Source organism: Dipteris shenzhenensis, chromosome 28, assembly GCF_047967505.1.
Source record: "Dipteris shenzhenensis isolate YYH24624 ecotype China chromosome 28, Dip_SZ_1.0, whole genome shotgun sequence".
Taxonomy (NCBI): domain Eukaryota; kingdom Viridiplantae; phylum Streptophyta; class Polypodiopsida; order Gleicheniales; family Dipteridaceae; genus Dipteris; species Dipteris shenzhenensis.
The window spans coordinates 26,068,492-26,095,808 of NC_141623.1; the positions used below are offsets into that span (position 1 = coordinate 26,068,492).

Genomic DNA, 27,317 nt, shown 5'->3' on the forward strand with positions numbered 1-27,317 from the left:
AGTGCCTTGGGAGACGTGCAAATAACATGTACAACAATTATGAGCCTTGGAATACGTGCTAACTGATCCGTACAGCAGCACCAATGGCCCGTACAGTCTATATAGGGGCCTTGAATGAAGCGCCTGTAGTTCGTACAGCCGTACGGACTGCCTCAAAATACGTGGAGATCCAAGCCTTTGACCTTCAAAAACATAAGAAGACCATCCCAAAACGTTGAGTAGAGGAAAAAGAAAGGAGAGGTGGTAGGTAGTGCATGAGGGAATGCCACGTGGCCCCCTCATTAAAGCTCTAACCCTTGCAAACCAATGGAACATTTGTTTGCCCCACATTAAAATCCTAACCCCTTCTAACCAATGAAACATTGGTTTCCTTGGGCCTAACTTTAAGACTCCTCTAAACCTTGCCTTGCCCCTAGCAAGTAGGCCTAGCGTGTGCACCTAGCGACTTTTGGGAAGTGTCGCTTCCCCTAGGCTAGCCCCCTAAGCCAAAGTTAGTCATGGTTCATAACATCACATTCCCGTGACATAGGCTCTGATACCATGTGAGAAGTACAGCGGTGCGGTGCAATAACGAAGAGAAAACAGCAAACACTCACAAGGAAAACAGGAAAACAAGAGAGACTTGCACGGGATCTCAGGGAAAACCTCCTATGCTGGAGAAAAAACCCTTCGCTGGTGACTGCACAACTGTGAGCTGAGATGAGAAACAAGGGAGGGAGGGGGCCCTATTTATAGGGTAACCCCCTATCCCAAATGGACCGACTAAGGGGGGCGGTAGGTGGCCGACTACCAAGGCCAACTTGCTCTGCAACCATAGTTGCCAAAAACGGCCATTTCTTGGCAGGAAATGGAAACGGCGAAACAAAAACGGCGTTTCTTCACCGTTTTGTAAAACCCGTTTTTGACCTAGACCCCCAAAATCGCGATTTCGCCGCCTAGCTCCTTTTTTCGCTGCCTCCCGCCCATTGCACTCCTTCTGTGCATCCTTGCTGCTCTCTCCACCTTCTCTAAGCTCTCTCCATCCCTCCATCCTTTGCTCTTCGTCCCGTTTTCCTCGGACCTCCATCCTTCTCTCTCCATTCTCTTCATCCTTCTCTCCATCTTCTCCATCCTGCAAGCTGCAGCTTGGCAGTCTGCTCTCCATCCCTCCATCCTTCTTCTCTCCATCCTCTCTTACCTGTAACCTCTCCATCCTCCTTCACTTCTACCTCTGATCCTCTAGGCTTCTTCCACCTCTCCATCCTCTTTTACCTCTAAGCTCTCCATCCTCCTTCTACCTCTCCATCCTTTCTCACTTGTGACCTCTCCATCCTCCTCCTCACCTCTCCATCCTCCTCAATGCCGAGAGATGCTTATTGGGTCCATGTCTCCCTCCTGATGTTGATGATTCTTCTTCAGACAATGACACAGATGCCTCAGGCTCATCTGAGGAGGCAAAGGATGACGATGACGAGGAGTCCATGGATGATGCAGATGATCACTAGTGATGTACCTTGGTCCTTGTCACTTGACTACAACTGTACAGACTACAGTGCTAGCCTACTCCTAGTCATGACACTTCAGATGCATCATGCAGGCAGCCTACAGGCTGCAGCATGATGCATCTTGATTCCTAGGCTATGTTATTTCTTTTTTTATGATAGTAGATACAGTACTTACTACTGAGTATACTTTGGACCTTGGTGCCAGGTGGCAGCTGCTTTTTTTTATATCATCCATGGGTGCTTTTATTTTGAGTCTTGCATGACTCATGAGTCATGATCGTGGAATTTGTGGATCATGAATCATGATCATCTATGGAGTCTGGACATTGGATACTTTCAAGTTTCAAGTTTCAACTTGTGTGCTAAGTTTAAAGTACTTCAAACTTCTAAATTTCAGATTCTTGTAATGTCAAACTTGTTAGTCATGATACATGTTGATTTCAGATTATTAAAGCATCATTCAAGAATTTAGAATCATAGAGGCATGAATGATGCATTGATGCTTGAAGCTTCAAGTATAGATAATTGTATTATGTATGATTTGCACTCTATTGATAATTAGATTATGTATTTTTAAAAAAATTTATACATAAATTGTATCATATTGCTGTTTCTTCCGTTTCCGTTTTGGCGGGGACCGGAAACTCCGTTTCTTCCGTTTCCGTTTCGGCTGGCAACTGTGTCTGCAACAGACCGACCAGTAGGGTCTGCTGTTGTGGGCTGGTGTGAGGCCTAAAGGCCCGCCAAACAAGGCGCCAACCAGGTGCACACGTGCAGTCTGGTGGCAGCCGGGCTGATGGCGCTCCGTACACAGCCGACTAGCAGGCCCTGCAGACCCCCGCACTCTGCACAGATGGCGACCCCACCACGTCCTCGAAACAGGGGCAAACAGCCCCGCACAGGTCCGTGCATACGTAGGCCTCCATGAAGAACCCCCTCTGCCTCTCTGGGGCGGGCAAACACACAACAATGGCCTGATACTCCCTCACATGGGTGGGCAGACCCACAACCAAGGCCCAAGACAGGAGATGAACTCCAACAGTAGAGCCAGCACACTTTCGACTCTTCAATGTGCGTAATGAAGATACAAAGAACTTCTTACTCTTTGCATCTAGTTTTATCATGTGCTCAACTAGAACATTTGCAAACATCATAATTGAAAACTTTCAAATGCTTGAAGGAAGGGTTTTCCCTGAAGTTGGCATCATGTTCAACATTTCATGATGAACATTTACCTTCATTGCATATGTCACACACAGACTGCAGTAGTTATAGAGCTATATATATTGCTCCTTATCCTACACCCCCTAGGACCTAGACACATGACACCTGAGTGCATATCTTTATCAATAAATATTGGCCAATATTCCATCATTTGTTGGTACTATCTGTTATCACCACGTCAATGAATGTCGCCAATCGCAATATTCCCTACTTTCTATGTTGTAGTTGTCGTCAATTGCATAACTTCCTGCTATAGCTTCAATATATATCAGGATATTCATCAAAGAAAATCTATTCCATCCATCGACCATCCAACACTGGATGGTCCTTAAACTTCATTGAGTACTGCAACACTCATGGCAGCCTCCCATTCTACACGAGTATCCTCCCTCTTTGCTACCCTTGTATGGGGGCTCAAAAGTTGCGCAGTGACCCTTTTATTTCAACAGATCAATAGTGTTACTAAACACTAGGACATCATCACGTGAGGCCACTACAAAAGTATTGTGATACAGCTGTAAAGCCCACCTCATAAATCTGCAAAAGGCGGCAGGAATATTTAAGAGACTGAAAAAATTCCCTGGAAACTCAACAGTGGCCTGCAAGAGAACGAAAGGCCATCTTGTGTATATCCTCTTCTTTAATTCTCAATTGGTGATATCCAGACTTACACAGTTAGCTTGAACATTTTCACTCCTTTTAGAATATCAAGTAGATCATTAACTCTTGGACTGGCTGTTTGAGGCAGTGCTGCTGGAGCTGAGGGCTGGTGGTGAAATAAGGGGAGGAAGGGCTGTATTAATAGGGCTTGGAGGCCTTTCTGGCTGGCCACAACCTGCTACGGACTTCCCAAGCAGTCTGGGCCGGTTTGTGGGCCTGGTTAACGGCTCCTGTGCCTATATAAGTCTGCTGCAGGCCCCCATGGGTCCTATGAACCCCCCCCACTGCTGTGGACTGCCCACGTGGTAGTTCTGCCTGTCCTGAAACAGTCCCTACGCAGACCTGAGGCCCTGGAGTGGCTGTATGGCCCTGTAGCCGACTGTTTGCTGCTGAATGAGCCCCATGACTGTCTATGTGGCTGCGGGGCTGTATGGGCAGCACTGTCTGGGCTATATTTCACATTTCTTTGCATCATACACCAGTTTGGTCTCTTGTACATAGGCTTGCTGATCCGCAGGTTATTTTGGCTATGTAACAAGGAATCTTAGCTGAGACAATTTTGTTTTGATGCCTTTTCTTACCTTACGTTGCTCAGCACGGAAAGACATTTCGTTTGTATCATACACCAGTTTGGTCTCTTGTACATATGCTTGCTGATCCACAGGTTATTTTGGCTATGTAACAAGGAATCTTAGCTGAGACAATTTTGTTTTGATGCCTTTTCTTACCTTACGTTGCTCAGCACGGAAAGACACGTCCAAACCATATGTTTCAATTCCACAAATGTCAAAAGGGGAGATGAAAAATTCATTAGAGAAAGATACTTGGGTGCAAAGATAGTAGCTGGTCAGAAATTTTATGAGCGTTCAGTATTGCTTGGATGTCTAGGTAAGTCAAAACTCCATAGAGAGCAATGAAACCAGGTTAGGCATCTACTTCCTTGTGACGAGAAGATGATAAACTTTGTCCAGCTATTCATGCAATCCAATTGAAACATCAATTTGGACCATATGATTTGTGAATGGGCAAAGGATTGCCATTCTTCTTGATGATGGTTGTAAGTATAATCTTACTGATTGTGTCATCAAGATCATGTATGCTAAACCCAAGTCCCTAGGATAAGAGGCCACAAAGGAGAAAGTGCTTCCATTTTGAAGGGAGTTCTCATCAGGATTTAGAAGTATCAAGACGCAAGAGATTTCCTAGAGGTTCCTTTGGTCAATGTGGATAACCTTTGTGTTACAATTTTTTGCCTCAAAATGACTCCTCATACACATCAATGTAGTTTCATTTATAGTTAAAAGGGGAGAAGACCCTTATTCAAAGGAGATCAATACGTCCTTCCCATTCAACTCCAATCAGCCCCCCTAAAGCAAAGCTAGCCTTTAAAAAGGGCACAAGCTGCTATTTCATCTATGTTAAGATGCTAAGAAACCTTTAGCTCCTGAAGAGATGGAAAAGCAGAAATTTCTTCGGGCCTATGATGACTGTTGGCAAATGTTTCTACCTCTTTTATGTTCTTTTGTTGACTAGAAATCATCCATTGACTAGAATTTCATTCTACACCTCCATGTAGAACTCCCTACTAGACGAATAACACCAAGATGGATGAAGTGGAGTGACAAATTACTAATTTTTTGGATAAGGGTTCGAGCAAGCCCAGAAGTCTCCATTGGAGAACCTGTGCTGCTAGTTCGTACAAAGGACAGTTCTTTTAGGACGTGCCTTCATTCTAGTGCTTTTAATAATCAACTACAAGAAAGAACCTCTTTCCGGTGTGGCATTCAGTTATGAGCCTCTTCGGCAGTCCTCAGCCTCCCCTCAGCAGCCCCTGCAGTCAGCATAGCCCTCTCCTTTCATGGGCACAGTTCACCACAGTTAGCTACAGTCCAGAGCAGCCAGCCTAGTCTCATCCCTATATATCTAGCCTTCATCGGAAACTCAATAGCACTAAGGTCAGAAATGTAATAGCTCTAGAAGTGGGACCGTCGATGAAGCAACTCCCATGAACAACCCGCAAGCTTGCCTCTGCATTTTTGCTGCATGTCGTGATTAGCATAAGGAGTAGTGTTGTGAGGAAGTCAACTGATGGAGTGGTATCTTGCCAAATTCAAAAAGCATGCTGAAGCAACACATTGTCTTTCCTGGTCAAAACTAAATTCTGTTTCCCATGACAATTAGGACGGACTCTGTAGGACATGGCTAATTACACCTCTCACTTCTTTTTGCTGGAGATTCATGTTAAGGATGGGAACTCAAGTTCGACCTTGAAATGCTGTGTCTGTTAACATTTAATGTAGCTATCCAATCTCTACCAGTGGTTCACGAAAAACCGAGGTTTTAATTGTACATTTGGGAAATTAATCTTTAATGTTATTTTTCCAAAGAAAGAAATTAATCTTTAAATTTGAAAATAGAAGGTTTTAAGACTGCAAATTTCAAGGCTTATATTTTTGCTCAAAACCTTTAAAATTTTCAACTTGGATTAGGAAAAACGTTGCTGTGTAGCACTGATCTCTCCCTATTGGTTCAATCATCAAAAACTGGAAAATACCTTGGCAGCTCCTTTTTTTGCGACAACTGTCGTTTTTGATTTTGCAGTCTTGGCCCTTTCCGAAATAACCGTGGTAAGTTTATTCCTGTCGCCACTATCTTCAGCATCCCCCGATTCGAGGTGATCATCGTTCCCAGCTCGTAAAAATCCGTCGGAATCCTTTCTATTTTCATTCATCCTCACAGATCCAGCAACAGCAGGCACCTCCGATTGTTTCTTATACGGAGGCCATTGACTGGCTGTAACCCCAGAAGCATCGAGTTGCGGCTGCTTGTGTGAACTCGCACCATCAAGCTGCCAATGGAAATTTCCCTCCACTGCGGACTTCCGTGAGTTAGCAGCCCCCATGATTCTCGAAATTTGGAGACAGCAGCTCGGGACAGTAGTCTGCTTAAGGCCCGGTTTGGACAACTCCTAGTATTAATTGGCTTGAGAAACAATATCGAAGCTTGTCAAGCAGCAAGCCCATATGATCCATACTCTTTTGCGAACTCCTTTGTCATCGGATGAGCGCCCCCGTGAGCTTCTTAGAAGAGAAACCATTCGCTTATGAGCTTTGAATTATTACGAATGGCATGACTCGATAAACCGGAGACCCATTTTCAATCTAGCCGCCCTCTTTGCGTTGTACACTCAGCATCATCGTTACACTTCAACCCCGTTGTCGTTGTTTAGTGCGATTGTTGTCCAATGGCTTTCTCGCATGGTCGAAAAATGCATCAAAGGATAAATTTGCGTACTGATGCAGATGATCGAAGCGTCGCACTGTTACCTTACCAGTCAAACCGGATTCAGAGAGCCTGCGAAATACGTTCCGTGCGGGTACGGACAATTTCGCGTCGTTCCGATGTACTCCTACGAATCACTCTTCTTGAGTATCAATCCTAGCTCTGATGAATCCAACACCGGATCACAAATCATCGAATTGTCCAATTTCTGATACTCTTGAGCGAAGATCAGGAACAAAATACGCCAATGTGGAGTCGGAACTGCAAAACTAGCAAAGCATGATGCATGAACCACCAAATAAAGTGTTAATGAAGCCTGAAGGTACAACTGGGGGTTGACTGAATCAACGCCTTCGTACAAATTCTGGGGGGTCTATTTTCTTTAATTCTTTAATGCTGCTATCAGGGAATATCTAGCATTTAATTATGATTCAATGGTGAGCTCACTAACCACCACAGCCCTCCATCACATCCCACCTAATGGGTGGTAAGAGGCCCTCCCCATACCCCGAATAAGTAGCGTGGACAGCAATTATGGATGCCGAAGAGTGCGCGGCTACTACAGGAACATTTGCTAATATGGTTTTTAACCAACAGGCCCCCCCCCCCCATTAGGAGGAGCCATGGAAAGACTATAGCCCCAATTCGCTTCCTTGCCACCCTCATCGAATTTCGCCGCCCTCCGCCTACACACAATTTGGTTCACGCCCACACACATCAGCCTTGCAAAAAAATGGTGCGACACAATTGTGGCGCAAGAATCCAAACATCGATGTGTGGGACCCCCTGACCCTCCTCGTTTTTGCTAGGTATTGCAGCCAAGCTAAATGTGGAAGCTTTGCATATGGGGATGCTCCCCTGCCCCCAGACCCGCCTGCGATGGCAGTCTAGCATGCATATGGGGACAGCTTCTTACGGAGTGAGGGTGCCCGCCCAAGTTGAGGTGATGTGGCAGATATGTTTGCTACCCCAGAAATTTTGGATATGTAAACACCCTAGCCAAACTCAGGTTGTTTTACAAACCACCAGAAGCTGCCCAACAAGTGTGGCACCGGTTGGGCAGGTTGTCATGGGAAGACCCTTTGCACACACATCACTACATAAGAAATTTGAAGTACCAATTGGGCGTTTGGTGTTTACTAGGCTGCGCACGCATCGAGAAGCTTGGTGTTGCTAGAGGAACCCTAGACGGTCTATGATTGGCTAGTTTACCATGTGCCCATTCTCCCCAAGCATGAAGTGGCATCCATGTAGGAAGGAAGGTTTGTGGCTTGGATGTTTGGTGTGTAATGGGTCAACCACCAGTCATGGAAATCCACTGTCCCATTGGCTAGAATGGCCACCCAGCTACTACAGGCACCATTCAATCGATAGACAACGTCACTCTCCATGCGCCTAAAAGAGCCATGCTTTGCGAAAATGGATTGGAACTTGGAAGGACACTCTAGGCACATACCCCACCTTACTCGAGGGTCAAGGTGCACAACCAAATGCACTCCCTTTGGTGAGCTTGGGTGATCTCTTGTTGGCAAACGATTTTCAACAAGAAACCAAGGTTGCTAGCAACATGTGCAACAATTGTGCACAACTATGTGGCCATGGGGATGTGTAGCTCATATTTTGGATGCACGTGATGTGGCTCCCACTTGCACATATGGGATGCTAATTCTCATCCAATCTGCCCTCAAAAATTCAATTCACCCAATCATGGCATAGCAACATTCATGGTGAATAGTTCAAAGATAATGTGACATCTATCTATGTCTCTATGGGTTCACACATGAGTGCCTACCCCATATGTGCAAGATGACAAGGCTCCACTCCTTTATCTTTCATAGAATGTAACTCACCAATACCCATAAATGGAGTAAGGGTCAACTTGGTACTATGAGCATTTGGGCTCTAAATAACTTTTAGGGGTACTCATGAATTACATTAGGTCAAGTAAGGGGACTTGGGGCATTATTATCACCCTTCTTCTCTATAAAACCTAAAGAGAGCTCCTCCCTTTATTGAAGCATGATGCTAAGCCTTATGAGAGTGAGAAAGAAGCCTATAATGTTAAACTCTTTGGGAGTGGTTTGGGTGTCCATCTTGTTTGGTCTAAAAGAAAGGAATGATGCCTGTCTTTGTCCATAAATTATGCAAGTTCCATAGAGTATTGAAATACAAGCATCATTTTATGAGTCTTGCATTTTTGTACACCTCTCTTGCTAGCACCCATATGTTGGAGCTTCTACATAATATGATTAATATTCAATTTATAAACCTACAAGTAGCATGCCTCCAACTCATGCCATACAACATTAATAGCTCTTAATGTTTAAGCCCAACTCAAACATTAATCTTAAACATTATAAAAAATATGTGCATTGCACCATAGTTAAAGACACTATTCTTCAAATAGTAATATTAAACTCAAATAATAATCTTATATATTCTTAAAAATTATGTGCATTGCACTATAGTTAAAGACATTATTCAGTTTCTAGATGTCTGATAATTGGTATTCTACACAATTCAATATTGCACCCTCTCAGAAACGTTTGTGTTTCATTGAATGTAAGGCTAGATGCCTTGTCAACTAATGACACAAATTCACAAATTTCTTGCAATACTTGAAACATTTCTTTTTTATGCATGCATGCCATTCTTGGTTGAGTGGAGATTTGGAATGGAGACTATATTGACACTAATCCATCAATTGAGACTAAATTGAGACAATGCGTGACTCCAATGGACCAAGACTACAACATAAAAGTCCGATTTAGCCTTAATGTCAATTTTAATTTGAATTTTTAAAGCAAGATGGGTATTGAAATTTGTGTTTGTCATAAAAAAGGAAAGGTTTCACAAGTATGTTAATAATCAACATCTATATAAAAGATAATTAATGGTCAGCTTAAATCTGAAACATAAATTTGTATAATTGATTTGTCATAAAAAAGTAATTCATGTTGCCATGCTACGCAATAATTGTATTGTAAGTCAAAAAAGAAAGATCATCCATAAACAATTGTAAGTCGACAAAGAAATATCATCCGCCAACATTTGTAAGTTGACAAAGAAAGATCATCCATGAACACTTGTAAGAATCAGTCATCAACACATTAAAAGCATCACCAATTTATGTAATATGAAACATCAGTTTGGCATTGCTTGCTTCCCTAACTTAAGAAAGTTTGCATGACTATTGACATCATCTACATTAAGGGCATATGTATCCACTATATCAACAAACAATCTAAATCCCTTTGAAGTGGAGGAGGAATATGAAAGTGTTGAAAAGGATCTAACACAAATGTAGTTGCCTCTTAATTAAATAGTGGAGGGTGGAATGTGAGAGGTTGAAAAGGTGATAAGGATAAATAAGTCAATGCAAGTGTAAACAAGGGGAGAGCATAAACAATATAGAGGGAATGTGATAGGGGGGGAAAGGTGGTAAGGAAAAAAAAAAAAGCATAGTGTAATGTGGGTGCATAGGGTGATAGCATAACATGCATCTCCATAAGATCTTTTCATTTGGGCTTTGCATTTAGTGAGCAAGTTGAGGGAATGGAAGGAGAGCTCATGCTATGGGAGGAGGCTACAAGGGATACATCCTAGAATGGGACAAGATAGCAAGTAGGCAGGTGGAGAGGAGGTTTGCAAACTAGTGGAGGAGGACACTGGTGGAATAGATCCAGAAGCTTTCTGTTCTAGTGCACAAACTCTTTCTTCTACTTTTTGTGTAATTTTTTAACACTTGAATTTTAGGTGCAAACTTAGATGATCATTCCAATTGATCTGATTTTAGATTTTAGTTTATGAGCTACACATTTTAATGTGAATGAGATCATTGATATCATGTAATTAGGTATGTGCATATATCACATGAACCATCAAGTCATAAAAATAGTGACACATTGAAACCATGCCTATCTTAGTGGTCGAACGAATAGTTAAGGTTTTAATAAAAATCCTAACAAAAGATGCATTCCCATTTTGGTGGGTGTTTGCCATAGTAAATGTCTTAAGTATTCACTAAGCATGTAGACTTATCCTTAGATAGGTGATGTAAGGATTTAAATGAAGAAAATCATATCAACATATATGAAACAAAAATTACCATTTCCTCCACATGATTTTTCAGCTCCTCTTTCTCAAACGTGGTGCCTTTCTTGATCACCAGTTCTTGTTCACTATCCACTTCTTGTTGGAAGAATACCTTCTTTGTTATCCACTTCTCAGAATAGGACCTTCTTCCTTCTTCCGAGTCCCCCCCCCTATGAAGTGCAATTGCTTTATGGAGCAATTTGTCGTACATGTTCATCAAGTAGGTGACCTGTATGTTGCATAGTGGTTCTACTACCTTGGTGAGGATAATGCATATTATTTTGTTGGTGGATTCGTCCTATCCATTCCCTTGGGGATAGTGTGCAGCTTCACAGAGACCTTTGTAATCAGCCGCTTGGCTTCAAATGAATGTTAAATAAATACCGCAAGGGGCACCAACGTTTGGGGCCGATCGGTGTCCTTGTTTCTGAGTAGGAGTGCTCTAGCTCCCCTGTGATTTGTTTTGTGGTGCATATTTACTTGTCAATTTACTGTGTATGCTGTAATTAAGTGGATCCTACCCCACCCTTTATGTTGTTGAAGCTGGTTTCAGGAGAGCACCCACTGCTGTGAATAACTCCTGCCAAAAGTGGCCCATAAATTTTCCCACTGACAATTTCCTGAGGGAAGCCATGATGCTTAAAAACATGCTCAATAAATTGCCAAGCAACTTGGGATGCTGAATACCGGCTCTTTGTGGGTATGAAGTGAGGCTGAGAGGAAGCCTAAGGTGACTGATTGGCATGATAGGAAATCAGCAGCAGCACCATTTCCGAGGTTTCCCACTGTTACAAGCAGCAAGATGCCATATGCTAAGCCATGCAAGTGATTTGATGCTAAGCTAGGAGCTAAGCCAAGTGCTGGAAATGAAAATCAGAATTTAAACAACACACTGCTTTGCTCCTTCGCGTGCCATTTGTTGCTTGCTTCTCTTCTGTTCATCCTCGGCCTTACTTGAATCCTCGATGTGTTTGATTGGGGGCTCAACACGTATGTTAGTGAACCTATCTTCTTTTTGCTAAGTTCATCATTATCTTGCATAAGGCCTTCATCATGCGAAATTCATTAGCCAAAACCAGTGTTCAAAAGTGAGCATGAGAGAATATTGCTAATCTATAGCTACAATTTGGGTTATAATAAAACTTGCATTCATGTGTATCAAAAAAATGATACCAGAACCAATGTTCAAATGTAAGCTTGAGAAAACATTACTAGCCCACACCTGCAAGTTGGGTTATACATTAAAAAGTAATGTATGATGGATTCATAAGTGTCATAAATTGACAGATGCAAGGGTTTTGAAAGATACTAGATTGTCACAAATTATCCTGGAGCACTTGATTTAGCTACATGTTGGCCTCTGTTTTCCATTCTCAAACATTTCTTCCTACGTTACAACATGAAAATGCCAATAGAGTGCATGCATTTTCATAAGATTGCCTAATCAAACCTTGTGAAAAAAAAAAAAAGGTTTTAGCTAATAAGGCCAAATCCTTTGTTGAACCCATCTTTTGGGCAACCTATTCATTATCTATGTGGACCACCAGGTGTTGCTCTATGTTGATCAACAAACAATTCATGAAGCCACCATTGACGAGATAGATGGGACAATTGGAGGAATGTAGTTTCAAGAGCATCCACAAACTCAATTCATCTCACTCTGATGCCGATTACTTGTCTCAGACCAAAGATAAGAAACTGAGTGAAGGGATAGCTGCTGCTAGTCTTACCGATGTCGAAATGTTGGTGGGGTCAATCTATGAGGATAATCATGGAGAGATATTTGTATGGCAACATTTCTAGAAAATGCAACCATAGAAGAATGACAAAGGATTGCACTCAAGTCCTAGAAAAGTACACATTGATAGGCAATTGCTTGTACTAGAAGGTCGGGGACATATGGTCCCTTCCATGGAATGCCACATTTGGTCATGAAGTGGCCATTAAGGCGATCAATTGATACAACAAAGGGACAAAGACCTTCCGTGTACAAAGTGAAAACAGGTGACCATCGGTGAGGTCAAAGTTGCCTCGGCCTTTAAGCTACCCATAGAGGAATTCTCTTATGCCTCAATAACAAAATGCGAGCAGCTGCTCAACGATGCATGGGTGCCAAGAAAGGGATGTGTTGCAGGCAAGGAAAAGGATGAAATGTGAAAAATCACTTCTAATTTCTCTCAGAAATCATCCAGTTAAAGACCTTGGACACTCGCACGCCCAGGGTATCGGTGTAGGATGCGCTCACAATAGCAGTAGCAATAGTAGTACTAGGAGGCACTCAAAGTAGTAGTAGGGGGCGCTCAAAGCAATAGTAGCATGTAGAGCAAAGATGCACCAGGTCACCCATTGAGATTCATGACCAAGTAACAAAGTTTAAAATGCAAAATCAGTTGCATCAGGGCCCATCTATGCCTACTTGCACGGAGGGACCACTACCAAAGACAAAAGTGCTAGAATCTGTAAGATTAAGCCCTAAGACCAACCCATAAGCTACTAGCAAAGCCTCCTTGCATGGAGGGACCACTACCAAAGACAAAGTGCTAGAATCCCTAAGACCAAACTTAACCTACTAGCAAAGCTTCCTTAGGCCAAAACGATGGGGCAAACCCAACAACAACCATAGGAATAGGAAACCCCGAGAAAACCCCTCAGCTATAGCCTCAAGACAAGGGCATGGTAGACAACCTAGACCGAAAAAATATAAAGGACTGACCATCATTGAAGCAACAAGAGAAGGGTCATCCAAGTGCTTCCCCACCAACTAGAGAAGGGTCATCCAAGTGCTTCTCCACCAAAGAATGGAGACCCTACAAGGTTCAAATGCCTCCCTTGCCATGAAATGAGGTGATGGTCACTTGTTCATATTGCAATGAATATGGCTTCACTTTTCAGAGGCTCTCAACATACTTTTGCTCATATAGGAATTTAGTGGTGGATCTTGCATCTGCCTTCATGGTGGCTCTCCCTTCTACCCACTTGATGAAGTAATATGTGGCCAAGATGATGTATCTGGCCTCGGTTCCTTTAGTTGTTGGGCTTATAGGTCCAATAAAATCAATGCCCCATTTCTCAAAGGGCTGATCGCTTAATATTCCGATTAAGGGCATCATGTCTATCTAATGTGGGATTTCCACACTCCCAGGGGTCACATCGCCTGATAAATTTGGCTACGTCTCCGAAGAGAGTCGACCACCTAAGGCCAACCTGGAGCACCTTATGTGCTATACAATCAGTGGGAAAATGCCCTCCCGCAATTTCAGAGTGGGCTTATTCGAGCACCTCGATGTATTCATGCTCGCACACACATCTACATAGCATGATGCCATCTTTGCCCATGCAATATAGTTGGCCTGCAATTAGCTGATACGGCACTATGTTCTTAATGAGTTTGCGGGCTTTATCTTTCTTTAGAGCTTGTCCCAGGGGTAGGCCATTGGCCATGTAGTGACCGATCTCGGTGGCCCATTCAGGTATGATATCGATGAGAAATAGGGAAGCATCAGGGAGGTCATCTTTGACTCTCGTTGGGGCTTTGCCATTTGGGATTCTTAATAGGTGGTCGGCTAGGACATGGGTCTTCCCCTTACGTACAACGACTGTGAAGTTAAACTCTAAGAGGATTAGCATCCACTTGGTGATGTGTTATGATGCATGGCCTATTGACCAAGTATAACAATGCTTGGTGGTCCACAAAGAAGACAAACTTATTGGCCAACAAGTAAGGCCTGAACTTCTTGACTGCATAGACCATGGCCAAACCCTCCCTCTAGGTTGTTGTGTAGTTGACCTCGACCTCATTCAATTTTGCCTACTCGCAAAGTACACCAGGTAGTCCAGGTTATGCTCCCCCGGTTGGGCTAGCATACACCCGATATCAAAATTGGAAGGATCTATATGAACGTGGAATATTAAATCTCGGTCCGGTGCTCTCAACACTGGTGCGGTGGCCAGGGCTAGTTTGAGGGTTTTGAAGGATTTTTGGCATTCCTCTGTCCACTCAAAGAATACTAAAAGCTTGTATAAGGGGTGGGCTATGTTCACATAGAACAAGATGAACCTTCTATAGTAGCCCGTGTGGCCAATAAATCGTTGTACTCCCTTGGCATTGGTGGGGGGTGGTAATTCCAAGATGAGTTTGATTTTGTTGTGATCCATGGAGATTCCATTCTGGGACACTATGTGGTCGAGAATTATGCCATGTTTGACCCAAAATTGGCACTTAAGGGGGTTAAGGGATATGTGGTACAATTGGCACTTTTCCAAGAGGAGTCTCAGGTATTTCAAGTGATCATTCCACGTCGAGCTCACACATATGTCTATGAATCCATGGAAGAAGCAATGAGGCACAAATGTAAATCTTTATTCCAAGAATAACTTGACACACCTAACTAGAACCTTCTAGCACACCTACACTCACACACTTCTTGCATAGGACTCCAAGTCCATAGGCACACACACACACACATCAATTTTTCCCTTCATTTCCCCCCACAAATTGATGACCTCATCCCTTAGCAATAGTACATGGGATGCTCCATGGCTTGCCCACCATCATGTGGCAACACTCCTAGCCCCAACCTGGGACTCACTCTTTAGGATTCTTGGTTTGCAACTCGGAGATGGACATTGATTATGTATGTAAGCCCAATGAGTCCAACAAGGAAAAATCTCAAAAGACTAACAATCTTTAAAGGATGGACTATCCATGGCAGAGAACCATAATTGACCTCACAACACAACTTAAAAAACATATGGATTCTTACCCTTGTCAGATTTGACTTGGGTGTTGTAAGCAGTGAGAGCTTTGACATTCTTTGGTTCTTCTTCTTCTTCAGTTTCTGCTTCCTCTCTGCTTCCTCAATAAGATTGGCCGAACATCTCTTCTTGGCATAACATTCCTTTTCAAAGTGTCCAGGTTTGCCACTAAAGTTACATTTCATTTTGCTCTTTCCCTTGAAGTTGCTTAAGTTGCTTCTAGCCAAATATGCCCCTTCTTTGTAATCACTTCTTTGTTTGATCTTTCTCTCCTCCTCCAAGGGTGATGCTTCAATTTCTACGAGACTTATCTCTGGAATATTGGTGAGTGTGGTTACAATAGTGCCATATTCTTCAGTGAGACTTCTAAGTAAAATGGCAATTACAATATCTTCATCAAGATTAAACTTGATGCCAGATAATTGTGTCAAAATGCTCTTCATTGAATTTAGATGTGAAGAGATGGATTCCCCTCTATCCAATTTTAAGTCAAAGAACTTGATAAGCAAGCTAAACTTAGAGCATCTTCCCTGTGCTCCAAACACATGCTCAAGCTGAGTCCATGCAGCATGAGCAGTCTCATATCCATCGATGTGATGAATAAAGGAATCACTCAAACCAAGAGCAATTATAGCAAGTGCTTTTTCATCTTTCGGAAGCCATGAAGCTTCTCCTTCTCTAGTTGTAGGTTTAGTTTCTTTTCCATTTGCTACCTTCCATATTCCCTTTTTCATGAGAATAAACTTCAGTTTTGTTTGCCAAGTGTGGAACCCCTCTCCTTCAAACTTATCTATTTTCAGTTTGGAAGCCATTTTGGGAAGGTCTTACCAAATTAATGGCAATGTCTAATCCCTTTACAAAAGTTCAATCTTTCTGAACAAAAAAATCACCTGCACCATATAGATGCAAATTGCAAGATAAGAATTGTGAAAATTCTAATTGTTTGGCATATTCATAACCAGTTGGCTTCTCCCACAACCTCTTAACTGGGGTATTCTTTACCTTGTACTTTGTCTTTGTAGTCTTCTTGGCACTTAAAGAAGATTGAGAGTTTGGCATTTTGTCAAGAAATCAACATCAAATGAACTTCAAAGAGCATTCTCTGATCTGAAAAAGAAATCTCTAAATCTTTGATTTGAATTCTAACTCCTCAAACATCAACTTAGCATTTAGTGTAGCATCTATTTTCAAAAAAAATATTCAAGAAATGCTTGCAAAAACAGAGTAACCTTGGAGGATTGCTAGCGCACACCACAAGGCATCAACCAGAGGGCATTTGATGTGCAATTAATGATCTTGGGAGTAGAAGACTCAATGCAAGTCTCAGACCAAAGAGAGCTTCACACCTCTAGGGGCAGCAGCATCTTCTCCACCTCGAAAAACATGTCTCCTTGAAAAATCCGACTGGTTTCTTTGTAGTTTCTCCTCATTCCTTGGTCCATTTGCTCTCAAAATTCAATGTTGGAACAACTTTAGGGATGTTGTCCAGATGGTTGTGTCAGATTTTGTAGCAAAAAGGTGTCCTAACAATGGGTGGGCCTTGTAGGTCCGCAAGTCCACTTGCATGATTTGTTCCTCTTGCCGTAGATAGATGTTATTGGTACACTAGCAGTGTACGAGCCCAGACATTCATAAGAAGGGTATGCCTAGGATGGCCTCATATCCTGGCTGCTACTGGGTGAAGTCCATGACTACGAACCTGATGGGTTACGTAAATCCAAACACTTTAATGTTAATGCCAATAAGGACTCCCAAGGGTTCTGCAGTTCCACCATCGACCAACTTCACCACCAGATGGGTTTGCTCGAGCGCAAGTTTTCCCCACTTTACCCAGCATTCCATGGTACAGACACTCACTCCTGCTCCCCCATCCAAGATGGCATCAACCTTTTGGTGCTGATAGGTTATGGGGATAGCCCCGTTCGTGTCATCACCTTCGAAGTATTGGCCTAGCTTATTGATGGGAACCATGGGTAAGTTCTGCCCCTCCTCTAGAGATTGGTAAACCTTACGGCTAGTAGGGCCTAGGGGCCCAAATTGTCCGTTCATCTAGTTGAATAGGTCTCGCCAAAGGATGGGATTCCCTGTCAATAGAGAGGCGATCGACATTTTTACCTCAGTTGAGAGGAAGGCACCCAACCCAACATTATCGCAGGGTTTCTGTGAGGACTCTCCTCCTACTGATAGTAGGTCCTCAAAACCATAAAGGTCTCCTTCTTCCTATAGGTTTTACAATATTGGGTCCTCTTGGAACATTTTCTCAATCAAATCTGGAGCCTCTGACTTATTGAAGCTCAAACGTTCCTCTTTTTCCACCCTTTCTAGCACCTTGAGCACCTTTGCTCCTCGATGGTTAGTCAGGTGGGTTGGGTGGATGGTATTCGACCCTCTTCTCGCCTTGAGTCTATGCTTGAACTTTTCTTGGCAGCCCCATACAAAATTCTGGGCATCTATTACATATTGTTTCTCTAGGAGTGGGTCCATATAGGTTTCCTTATATGGGGGTGGGGGTGTGAGGCCTTGGGCCTACACTGCTTGTTTACACCTGAGCTCGAAGGTACTTCTGGGTCACCTACGGTGGAAGCATGTTTTAAGGAAGAGGAGGTAGTGAGGGTGGCTATCTCCTCATCGTAGCTGTCTTGAATGAGCACCTGGTTTGACCCATCACCTACCCGTATGGCTCTCTTGGACCTAGGAATCTTAGGGCCTTGCAGTAGGGGCCCCTTATCCTTCTTTTCATGTTTCCTCATTGCCCTACCTATGGCTTTGGCTTGCATCCTTATGATGATTTTTAAGGGTATTGCGGCCACTTGGCCTTGTTCGATACTGAACAAGTTAAGGCTGGTGCTCTTAGGCAGGGTGACTAGGGTTGCTGGTCTTCTCAAGGGATAGTTTTTGAACAAATGCTGGATTTCGCACCTCGCACACAAGGGTGTAGGGCTGGTCATGGGAGGAGTGGCTGGGGTAAGATCCCTATAGGGACAATCCTTTAAGAAATGTGGCCCCTAACACTTGAAGCATGACATCGGAGGGTTCGAAGTACCTTTGTAGGGGCAGTCACTTGCTCTGTGCGGGCCCTGGCAGGTATAGCATTGGATTAGGGTCCTTTGAGCAACAAAGCTTAGGTCTCTAGCATCGGGGTCCTTTGAGCAAGGGAGAGGTCTAGAACATTGGGACTTGCTGATCCTCTTCAGGAGGTAGTGACTTAGGGTGCCACTTCCTTCCTTGTAGGGGTAGTAGTCAAGGGGTCTGTAGTCTAGATCCATCTCCTCCCAATCATTGGGTACTTACTCTACCAATACTTGATTGACCGGAGCTATACGGGGTAGGGAAGGTTAAAGACCCAGTATGGGTAGCAGTAACGGGCCTGTTGTGCTCTGTACTAACTTGAACTAGCCAAAGGGGCACCTTGTGTGAACATAGGATTAGGCGGAGCCATCAAGGCTAATGGGGGTATAGCTTGATACATCGGTTGGGGCAAGGACCTCAGAAATCGGCATTGGGAGGTATCGTGGTTCCCCCATCTATGACAGTGTGCGTAGTAGAGTGCTGGCCTTGCCCTAAGGCGAGGACACTCATTGGAGGGATGATTGCCATTGCATACCTTGCACCAGATGTTGTCTCTTCATGAAAACAAGTGGGGGCACCTCCTTGGAGGTCCCTGACCTCCACTATTGGCCTAGCTGATTTAGCAAATTTGAGGCTAGCTCACTCATATCCAAAGCCCTTAGGCTCATTGATCTCCTTTGATCGTCTCCACACTAGAAGACCTGACTGATGGTGCTACTTTTGATGGGGGAGGTTTTATTCGAGTTAGCCTTGTCCATCCTATTATCACTTATACGGATAGCCACCTTGTTGCATACATGAAAGGAGGTAGGAATCATGACCATCGGGTGGTCACTGGTCATGCAGCTTTGGGTCTGCCAATCTGATGAGGAAGCGGGGTAACAATCATTTGTCGCTCATTTGCTCGTATGGTTTGCATCGGGAATTGAGGTGCTTGATTCTAGCTATGTAATCCCAAAGGGATTCCTTGTCATTTTGCTTCATCTCATATAACTGGTTAAGCAAACCCTACAATGAAGGCTTTTCTCAGCGTCTCCTAGTTGACTTTTTCTTATGAGGTGTGAGCCCTATACCATTGCTCTCTCTAGATCCTGATTTTGCAAGTATGATTGGATCTTTTCTAGAGAGGATTTTGGCTATCCTCATCCTTTAATATTTATCATACCATCTTTTAGGCTCAAGATATTACAAGCGGAGCTTTGCCACTACTCTACACACACAATACTCTCATAGTTGTTGTTCTAGAAGACTGCACTTTTGGTCCTTCTTGCCACTATGTTAACAACTCCCACCTCCTCCCCCCCCCTCCTCCACCTCCACCTCCACCTCCACCTCCACCCACCCCCTCCCCCCCCTCCAAGATTTCCCCCCCCTTTCCTCCACCTCCACCCACCCCTCTACCTCTACCCACCCCCCCTCGCCCCCCCTCCAATCTTCCCCCCCCCCTCCCCTCCCCTCCCCTCCCCTCCACCCCCCCCCCTTTCCCTTCCCCTTCCCCTTCCCCTTCTCCCCCCTCCACCTCCACCTCCACACACCCATCCCCCCCACTTCCAAACCCCCCCCCACCTCCACACACCCATCCCCCCCACTTCCAACTGCCCCCCCCTCCTTGCGCACCGTGCCTTGGGCACCGCGAGCCGATCACGCACCACGTGCTTGTGTTGGGTGCTCCTTGCCTCGAGCATCATGTGCCATATAGGTTCCACACCAACGCATAGGGCACTGCATGCATAGGGCACCGTGCTAGTGCCTAGGGTGCTATGCGCCTCGAGCGCTCTACGTTAGTCAGGCATCGCATCAGTGCCTAAGGCACTGTGCACCTCAGGCATCGTGGATCGATCAGGCATCACATCAATGCCTAAGGTGATGTGCCATATACTAGTGCCTAAAGCATCGTGCATCCAAGCCTAGGGCACTGTCCCACGTGTCAGCCCTGCCATCGTCGAGCACTACACCACAGCCATCCGCAATGCCATCGCCTTGCGATAAGCCTTCGCTACATCGCCAACACCATCACCTCGCACCGATTGTTGGGTTGCCTTCACCTTGAGCCGGCACCCCCTAGCTTAGCCCAAAAAAAAAACACTAACCTTACCTTTACCCTAATCTTGTTTCTCACTAACACTAGTTAAATTAGTTAGGTTACTTTTAAGTTAGGTTACTATAGTTAGTTTAACTAACTATAGCTAGTTAGGCCCACGGTTAGATTAGAGTAATCACAATTCCATTAGGTTACGTTAACTAACTAGTTAGGTCTAGCAACCAAGCAAGCACCTCAAAGTGCCATGAAGGCCTAAGGGAAATTCCCGATTACTACAAAAACTACACTAGGGGAGAAGTAACAATAGCAATGCCTAGGCCAGTCAGGGAATCAGAGCTCACAAAAACAAAGAATGTTGAGGATACCCTAGTTTATGAAGGACCAACCAAGACAAGGAAAGTGAATCTTGCCTTGGATGAAGAAGAAGAAAAGCCTGTACACATCGGTTAACAACTCACTCTAGAAGAAGAAAAAGAATTAAAAGCATTGCTGATGGAATATAGAGATTGCATGGCTTGATCCTACAAAGAAATGAAAGGGATTCCCTAGAATTTGCAATACATACCATACCAATAAGGGCAGGATCCAAACCAAAGGTATGGGGACTGTACAGGACAAATCCCAAGTATGGCACCCATGTCTATGAAGAACTAGAAAAATTACTAGATGCTGGTTTCATTTATGAGATCGAGCATACCAATTGGGTGTGACCAATTGTGATTGTTCCTAAGAGAAGCAAGAAGCTTAGAATATGTGTGAATCTCAAGAACGTAAATGTAGCAACAATCAGTGATCATTAACGTCTACCATTGACTGAAACAATTTTAGAAAGGGTAGCGGGATTTGAAGTGTATAGCGGGTACAACCAAGTACAAATTGCACCTCAAGATTAGGCAAAGACAGTGTTTGCCATAGAATGGGACATTTTTGCATATAGAGTCATGCCATTCGGCTTATGCAATGCCCCATCTACTTTTCAAAGTGTAATGTACATTGCCTTCAAGGAATTTCTCAACAAGCTCCTGCAAGTCTTCCTCGACAACTTGTGTGTACACTCAAGAAAAAAGGATCACTTGAAATGCCTTGAAGAAGTCCTTAAAAAATGCAAGGATTATGGAATCTCTTTGAATCCTCTAAAATGCCAATTCTTGGTCACACACAGAGTAGTCTTGGGACACATAGTCTCTCGACATGCGATTGCAACTAACATGGACAAAATAAAGATCATCATGGAATTCCGCCCCCCACTAAATGCCAAGGGAGTCCAAGTCTTCATGGGACATGCTCGATACTATAGAAGATTCATACTGAGGTATCCCATGATTGCAAGGCCCCTATATAAGCTCCTAGCCAACTTCATCTGGATAGACAAATGCGAACAAGCATTCGAAACCCTCAAGTGGAGATTGATCATAGCCCCTGTTCTAATGGCACCAAATTGGGACATACAATTTCATGTACATACTGACGGTTCCAATTATGCAGTAGGGAGTGTGTTATGTAAACCTGGCAAACACAACAAAGACTACCCAGTATACTTTGCAAGTAGACAACTAAATGATGCAGAGGTGAATTGCACCACAACAGAAAGAGAAGCCTTGGCAATGATCTACAGTGTGAAGAAATTTCAACATTATCTATTGGCTATTGACTTTATCTTCTACATTGATCATCAAGCCTTATTATATCTCATGAATTGGCCATGTACCACAGGTCAGATCACTCGATGGCTTCTATTGCTACAAAAATTCAATTTCAAAATCATGGTGAGAAAAGGAGCTTAACATTTCATTGCCGATCACATGTCATGATCGAGGACATGAGAAGAGATGGAAGGAATAGAAGATGACCTACTAACTGCTATTTTATATCAAATAGACGTTGTGCTTGATTGGTGTGCATACATCATTGGGTACTTAATGGCAGGAAGATCACCTCCTGAAATGAAAGCAATCGATGCTAGGAAACTAATTCTAAAAGCTGCACCCTATCAACTCATTGTAGGACAACTATACAAGATGGGCAAGGACTAGATTTTAAGGAGATGTGTGATGCCACATGAGATCATGTCAATACTCAGTGAAGCCCATGAAGGCATTGCAAGTGGACATTTCCAAGGGGAAGCAATAGCAAGGACAGTCCTTCTCGCAGGATACTAGTGGCCAACACTTTGATCAGATGCCTATGAATATGTCAAAAGCTGTGATTTATGCCAACTTACTACTAAACGGCAACACAAAGACTTCAATCCCCTAACAATAGTAATTGCACAAAAACCCTTTGAAAAATGGGGGATTGATTTTGTGAGTCCCATCCATCTAGTAGCAGCAAAGGGAACACATGCATGCTACATCATTGTGGCCACTGATTACTTTACTAAATGGACTGAAGCTAAAGCAGTTAGAAAGGCAGATGCCAGAAGCACAACAAGGTTCTTGTACGAGAATGTGATCACCCGATTTGGATGTCCCATTGAAATTGTCAGGTAGAGGCACACATTTTGTCAATGAGGTCATCCAAGAACTCTTGTCTGGCTTTATGGTGATCCATAGAAAGAGCACACCCTACTACCCCCAAGGGAATGGACAAGTCAAATCCACCAATAAAATATTATGCATTGTCCTCATCAAGGTAGTAGAACCAAAGCATTGTGATTGGGCAGAGAAACTAAATGCATCCCTATGGGCATACCAGACCACACTCAAGGTCAGTACAGAAAATACACCTTTTCAATTGGTGTTCAGCCTTGAAACTGTGGTCCCACTAGAATTTGTAATACCCAGTCTACGCATAGTAGTACAAGAACATATGGGAGATCATGCATCGCTAAAAGAAAGACCATTAGGGGAGAATTGGGGTCTCAAAAGGGCCTCATAAGGAATGGATTAGGGAATGCTCAGTGGGCTAATGCAAGGGGCTTGGAGGGTCCCAAAGAGGCCTAACCAGCCGAACCTAGGTGGGTTAAGCCCACATTTGAGCCCACCTCTCCCCCCATCAATGAGGGGAGGGGGCCACTTTTTGAAATTTGAATTTTAAATTTCGAATCTCCCTCCCTCCCTCCCTCTCTCTCTCTCCCTCCCTCCCTCTCTCTCCCTCCCTCACTCCCCCCTCCCTCCCTCCTCCTCCCTCTCCCTCTCCCTCTCCCTCCCTCCCCCTCCCTCCTCCTCTCCCCTCCTTCTCCAACCACCCAGGATCCCTCTCCTCTGCTCCTCCCTCCTGTAGAATCTCTTCCCTCCTCCTCCCCTATAGCATCTCTCCCCTCCTCCTCCCTTCTACAACAGCTCCTTCCCTCCCTTCTACACCTGTTGCCCTACTCTTCTCCTCCTCTTCCTCTTGCCCTCATCTGCTTCTCCTCCTCCCTCTTCCTTGCTACTCTCTCCCTCTCACTGCTCCATCTTTGCCAGCTCTCCCCTACATTTTAGCCTACATCATTGATACCTCTCTTTTAGTACTCATGGCACCATTCGATGACATATCCAACAAGTACCATGTGAACCTACAACTGGAGGCAGAATATGCAAGCATACGTTCTTTGGGATATAGTGGAACTCCTCAAAGTGTGCTCCACAGTCTTTGATTGCAAGGGAAGAAGCATCTTGACCTTTGGGTGGATGGAAACTTGTATCCTTTAGACCCTGCCACCCAAAAGAGTCCTCCTTTTCATATAGTGGATGATGTTCGGTTTGTTGGCAAGGGACATGCTGGATTGCTTGGTTATTGCAATCGACTGAACCATTCTTAGACATTGGCTATGCAAGCAAGCGAGGTGCAGAGAGCCCAAGCAGAAGAACTTGCACATTTGGGAAATATTACTATTGTGGCAATGCATAATAGTATGTAGGATCTCCAATTGCAAAACAAAGAACTCAGTGACAAAGCACATGCACTAGACTTGAGTGACATGAATTGGAAGAATCAATCCAAAAGCTTGTTGAAAGCAAACAAGATTTGGAAAGGTCTATTTATGGCCAAGTTCAACGTGCTGTGGAGAAGGAACGAGAGAAGTCGATAAAACGAGTACAAAAGTTGAAGGGAACACCTTTGGGACTGAAGGAGAGGAAAAGACAATTGCAATCTATGGATGCATTGTCAACCAATAGTGGTGCCCGAAAGAGGAGAATACGGGCTACAAGGTTAGTTCCCCAAATTTTCAATGAAATTTCTTACCCCAAAATATTTGTGGTGTTGCATTCTTTCCACTAAGACTCATTTGTACTCTACTTTAGGAATTTCATGGAGGATGTGATGGGAACAATGGAAATGGATGATAGTGATCCCTCATATGTTCTTAGAAGTTTAATAAAGCCAAGTGATGTCATGGAAGTGTTGAAGGACCCTAGACAAAAAGGGCTATGTAAACAAGTTGCTAGAGAGGTAATGAAGGATTTCAAGGGCCTCGTCCAAGCAAAGGAGGTGCTTGGAGCTTGTGATGCTGCTGGTGTAAGTCGTGAAGCTTTCAACTCTGTTTTAAAATTTTCAAGTTTGCTATGGAGGAAAAGTATAAGATATCTACAATGCCATTGCCAACACCGTGGTCTGTGTAAAAGAAACAAACCAATGTGCTAGAGAAAAGCTTAGAGGATACCATTGTGTAAGTGGCACAATGACTTGGAAGAGTAAAAAGAAATCTGGCATCCAAACATTTGAGATGAATGCTTTCAATAATGTTTACGTGGATGTAGAGAATTTGCAGAGAGCCATGGTCAAATTCTATGGGATGAGAGAAGAAGGTAAGAGAAATTCCCTCTTCACATTCAACTTTATTTCTTCTGATTTCTATATCCTTACTGAATTTCTCTTTCATTGTACAAATGGCAAGCTAGTATTTGTTATAAAAATGGATGAAGCTCAGTTGGTAAAAGAGCACAAGCTAGAGAGGGTGAGCATTTGTATTATGAATGACGGCTTGCATTTTGCTCAAGGGGATGAGGAAGTTGAGCGAGGTTTCTCAGTCCAATCTAAGAAAAACATATGGTGGGTTGTAGCCTTTGAGACCCCAAAGGAGTGCCATGAGACATTGAAGTGGGTTTTGGAGAGAATCGGCATCCCATCGATTATTCAAAGACAAGAGGCAGGGCAAACATTAATGGTGGATGGGCATGGAATGTTTCAAGTTGAATGGCATCTAGCTGGTGATTTGAAGACCCTCAAGTGCTTGTATGGTTGTGATACAGGTGTAGATGCAAAATGGACATGCTTGTATTGCACCCACTCTTGGAAGATGCAAAAGGGAAGCCTACAGTGGGAAAATGGCATCCTTTCTTGTAACCAAAGTGCAGCCCCTAATCGTCACAAAAAGGATCCTAAGTGGGACCCCATTCCACCAATTCCATTGGAGCAGGTACACATGTGTACTTTGCATGCTAAACTACATATACTTGATAAGTTACTCTATCTCCATCTAGTTTATGCTTGGAATTTGAGGCCACAACAAGTATCTGCACAATGCATTGCAAAAGCTGAAGAACTACTCTCACTAATGGGACTTCACAGAGGCAATGTGAAGCTTAAGCAGGACAAGAAACAATCAAGAAAGACACAAAATCTTCCTGCTAAAGTGTCCATGGGTGGAGGAAAGGCAAGGAGGTTCTTGTCCAACCACAATGCTGATAAAGAAAAACATACATTTTCTCAAAGCACCCTAGGTTGGGAGTACTGGAAAGATTTGTGTGAGTGCACCACAAATCAAGCTTCACATCCACGAGTTGCTACTTTGAGAGCAAAACTGTGGACAAAGCTTGATGCATTTATAAAGTTGCTTAGACAAGGTCAAACAAATGAGCTTTATTATGAGAGATTCAGGACAGCATTGGGAGAATCCATATCATTGATGGTAGAAGCATGGGGGGAGTCACATATTACACATTACATGGTAATCCTCCTTAGTTTGAAATTTTGTGCTTTAAACTTGAGTCAGTTTATGTTTCTAATACAATGTTTCTCTTTACAACATATTCTTTACATACATGCACCATGGTTTGTGGAGCAATGGGGCCCTCTATCCATTTGGAATACTCAAGGAATGGAGAAATCACACTACAGAGCAAAGGCAGCATACTTCAAGAATACGAGGCATGGGGGTGGTATCACGCGAAGCAATGTACTACACGAAATGTTCGATTGGTTTTATAGATGTCTAGAGGCCAGGACTCTCAAGCGCGATAAGGTAGAGTTCTCAAGTCTTGCAAAAGTGGTTCAACATGTCAAGAAGACAAGGAGATGTGCTGCTTGGAAGTCATCAACAGGGAGCCAAGGAGTTACACTTTGGTTGTAACGTAGAGTCAGAAGGGGAGGCGTTGGGTCCTAAGAGAGCCCCAAATGTAAAATGTTTGATGAATAATGTTAACACTATTTTGAGTCAATTATAGATTCCAAAATTCACAAATTTGTTTGAAAATTATAGAATTGCATGTGCGACATGGCAGGGCAGAGGGGTGAGTGGGTTGGGAGGGAGGGTGGTGAAGATTAAGTATTATCGAACTGGCGATAAAAGACTGGGGGGGAAGGAGGTGCACTCAAAAAACCGTAATTTAAAAGAAAAACCCTAAAGTGCTTTAAAAAAGACTATATAAAGCACTTCAAAACCCTAAAATCCCTAATTTCTATGGCACAAGTTAAACAAACTGCTAGACCCACTGGACACTGTTTAGATGCTACTCGTTGTCCTCCTCACAATGCCATGGCCTCCAAACACACTGCAAGCCCCA

General features: G+C 43.6%; 1 protein-coding gene across 1 annotated transcript in view; it reads right to left on the reverse strand.

The window, feature by feature from the left end:
* LOC147883381 (protein PSK SIMULATOR 1-like) overlaps positions 1-6,927 on the reverse strand; it is a 132,110-nt gene extending 125,183 nt beyond the window's left edge. Inside the window, exon 1 of the mRNA XM_087399613.1 lies at positions 5,923-6,927. Coding sequence (XP_087255739.1) covers positions 5,923-6,270 — 348 coding nt within the window. The 5' untranslated portion in view covers positions 6,271-6,927. The remainder of the gene's footprint in view (positions 1-5,922) is intronic.
* Between the last annotated feature and the right edge of the window lie 20,390 nt (positions 6,928-27,317).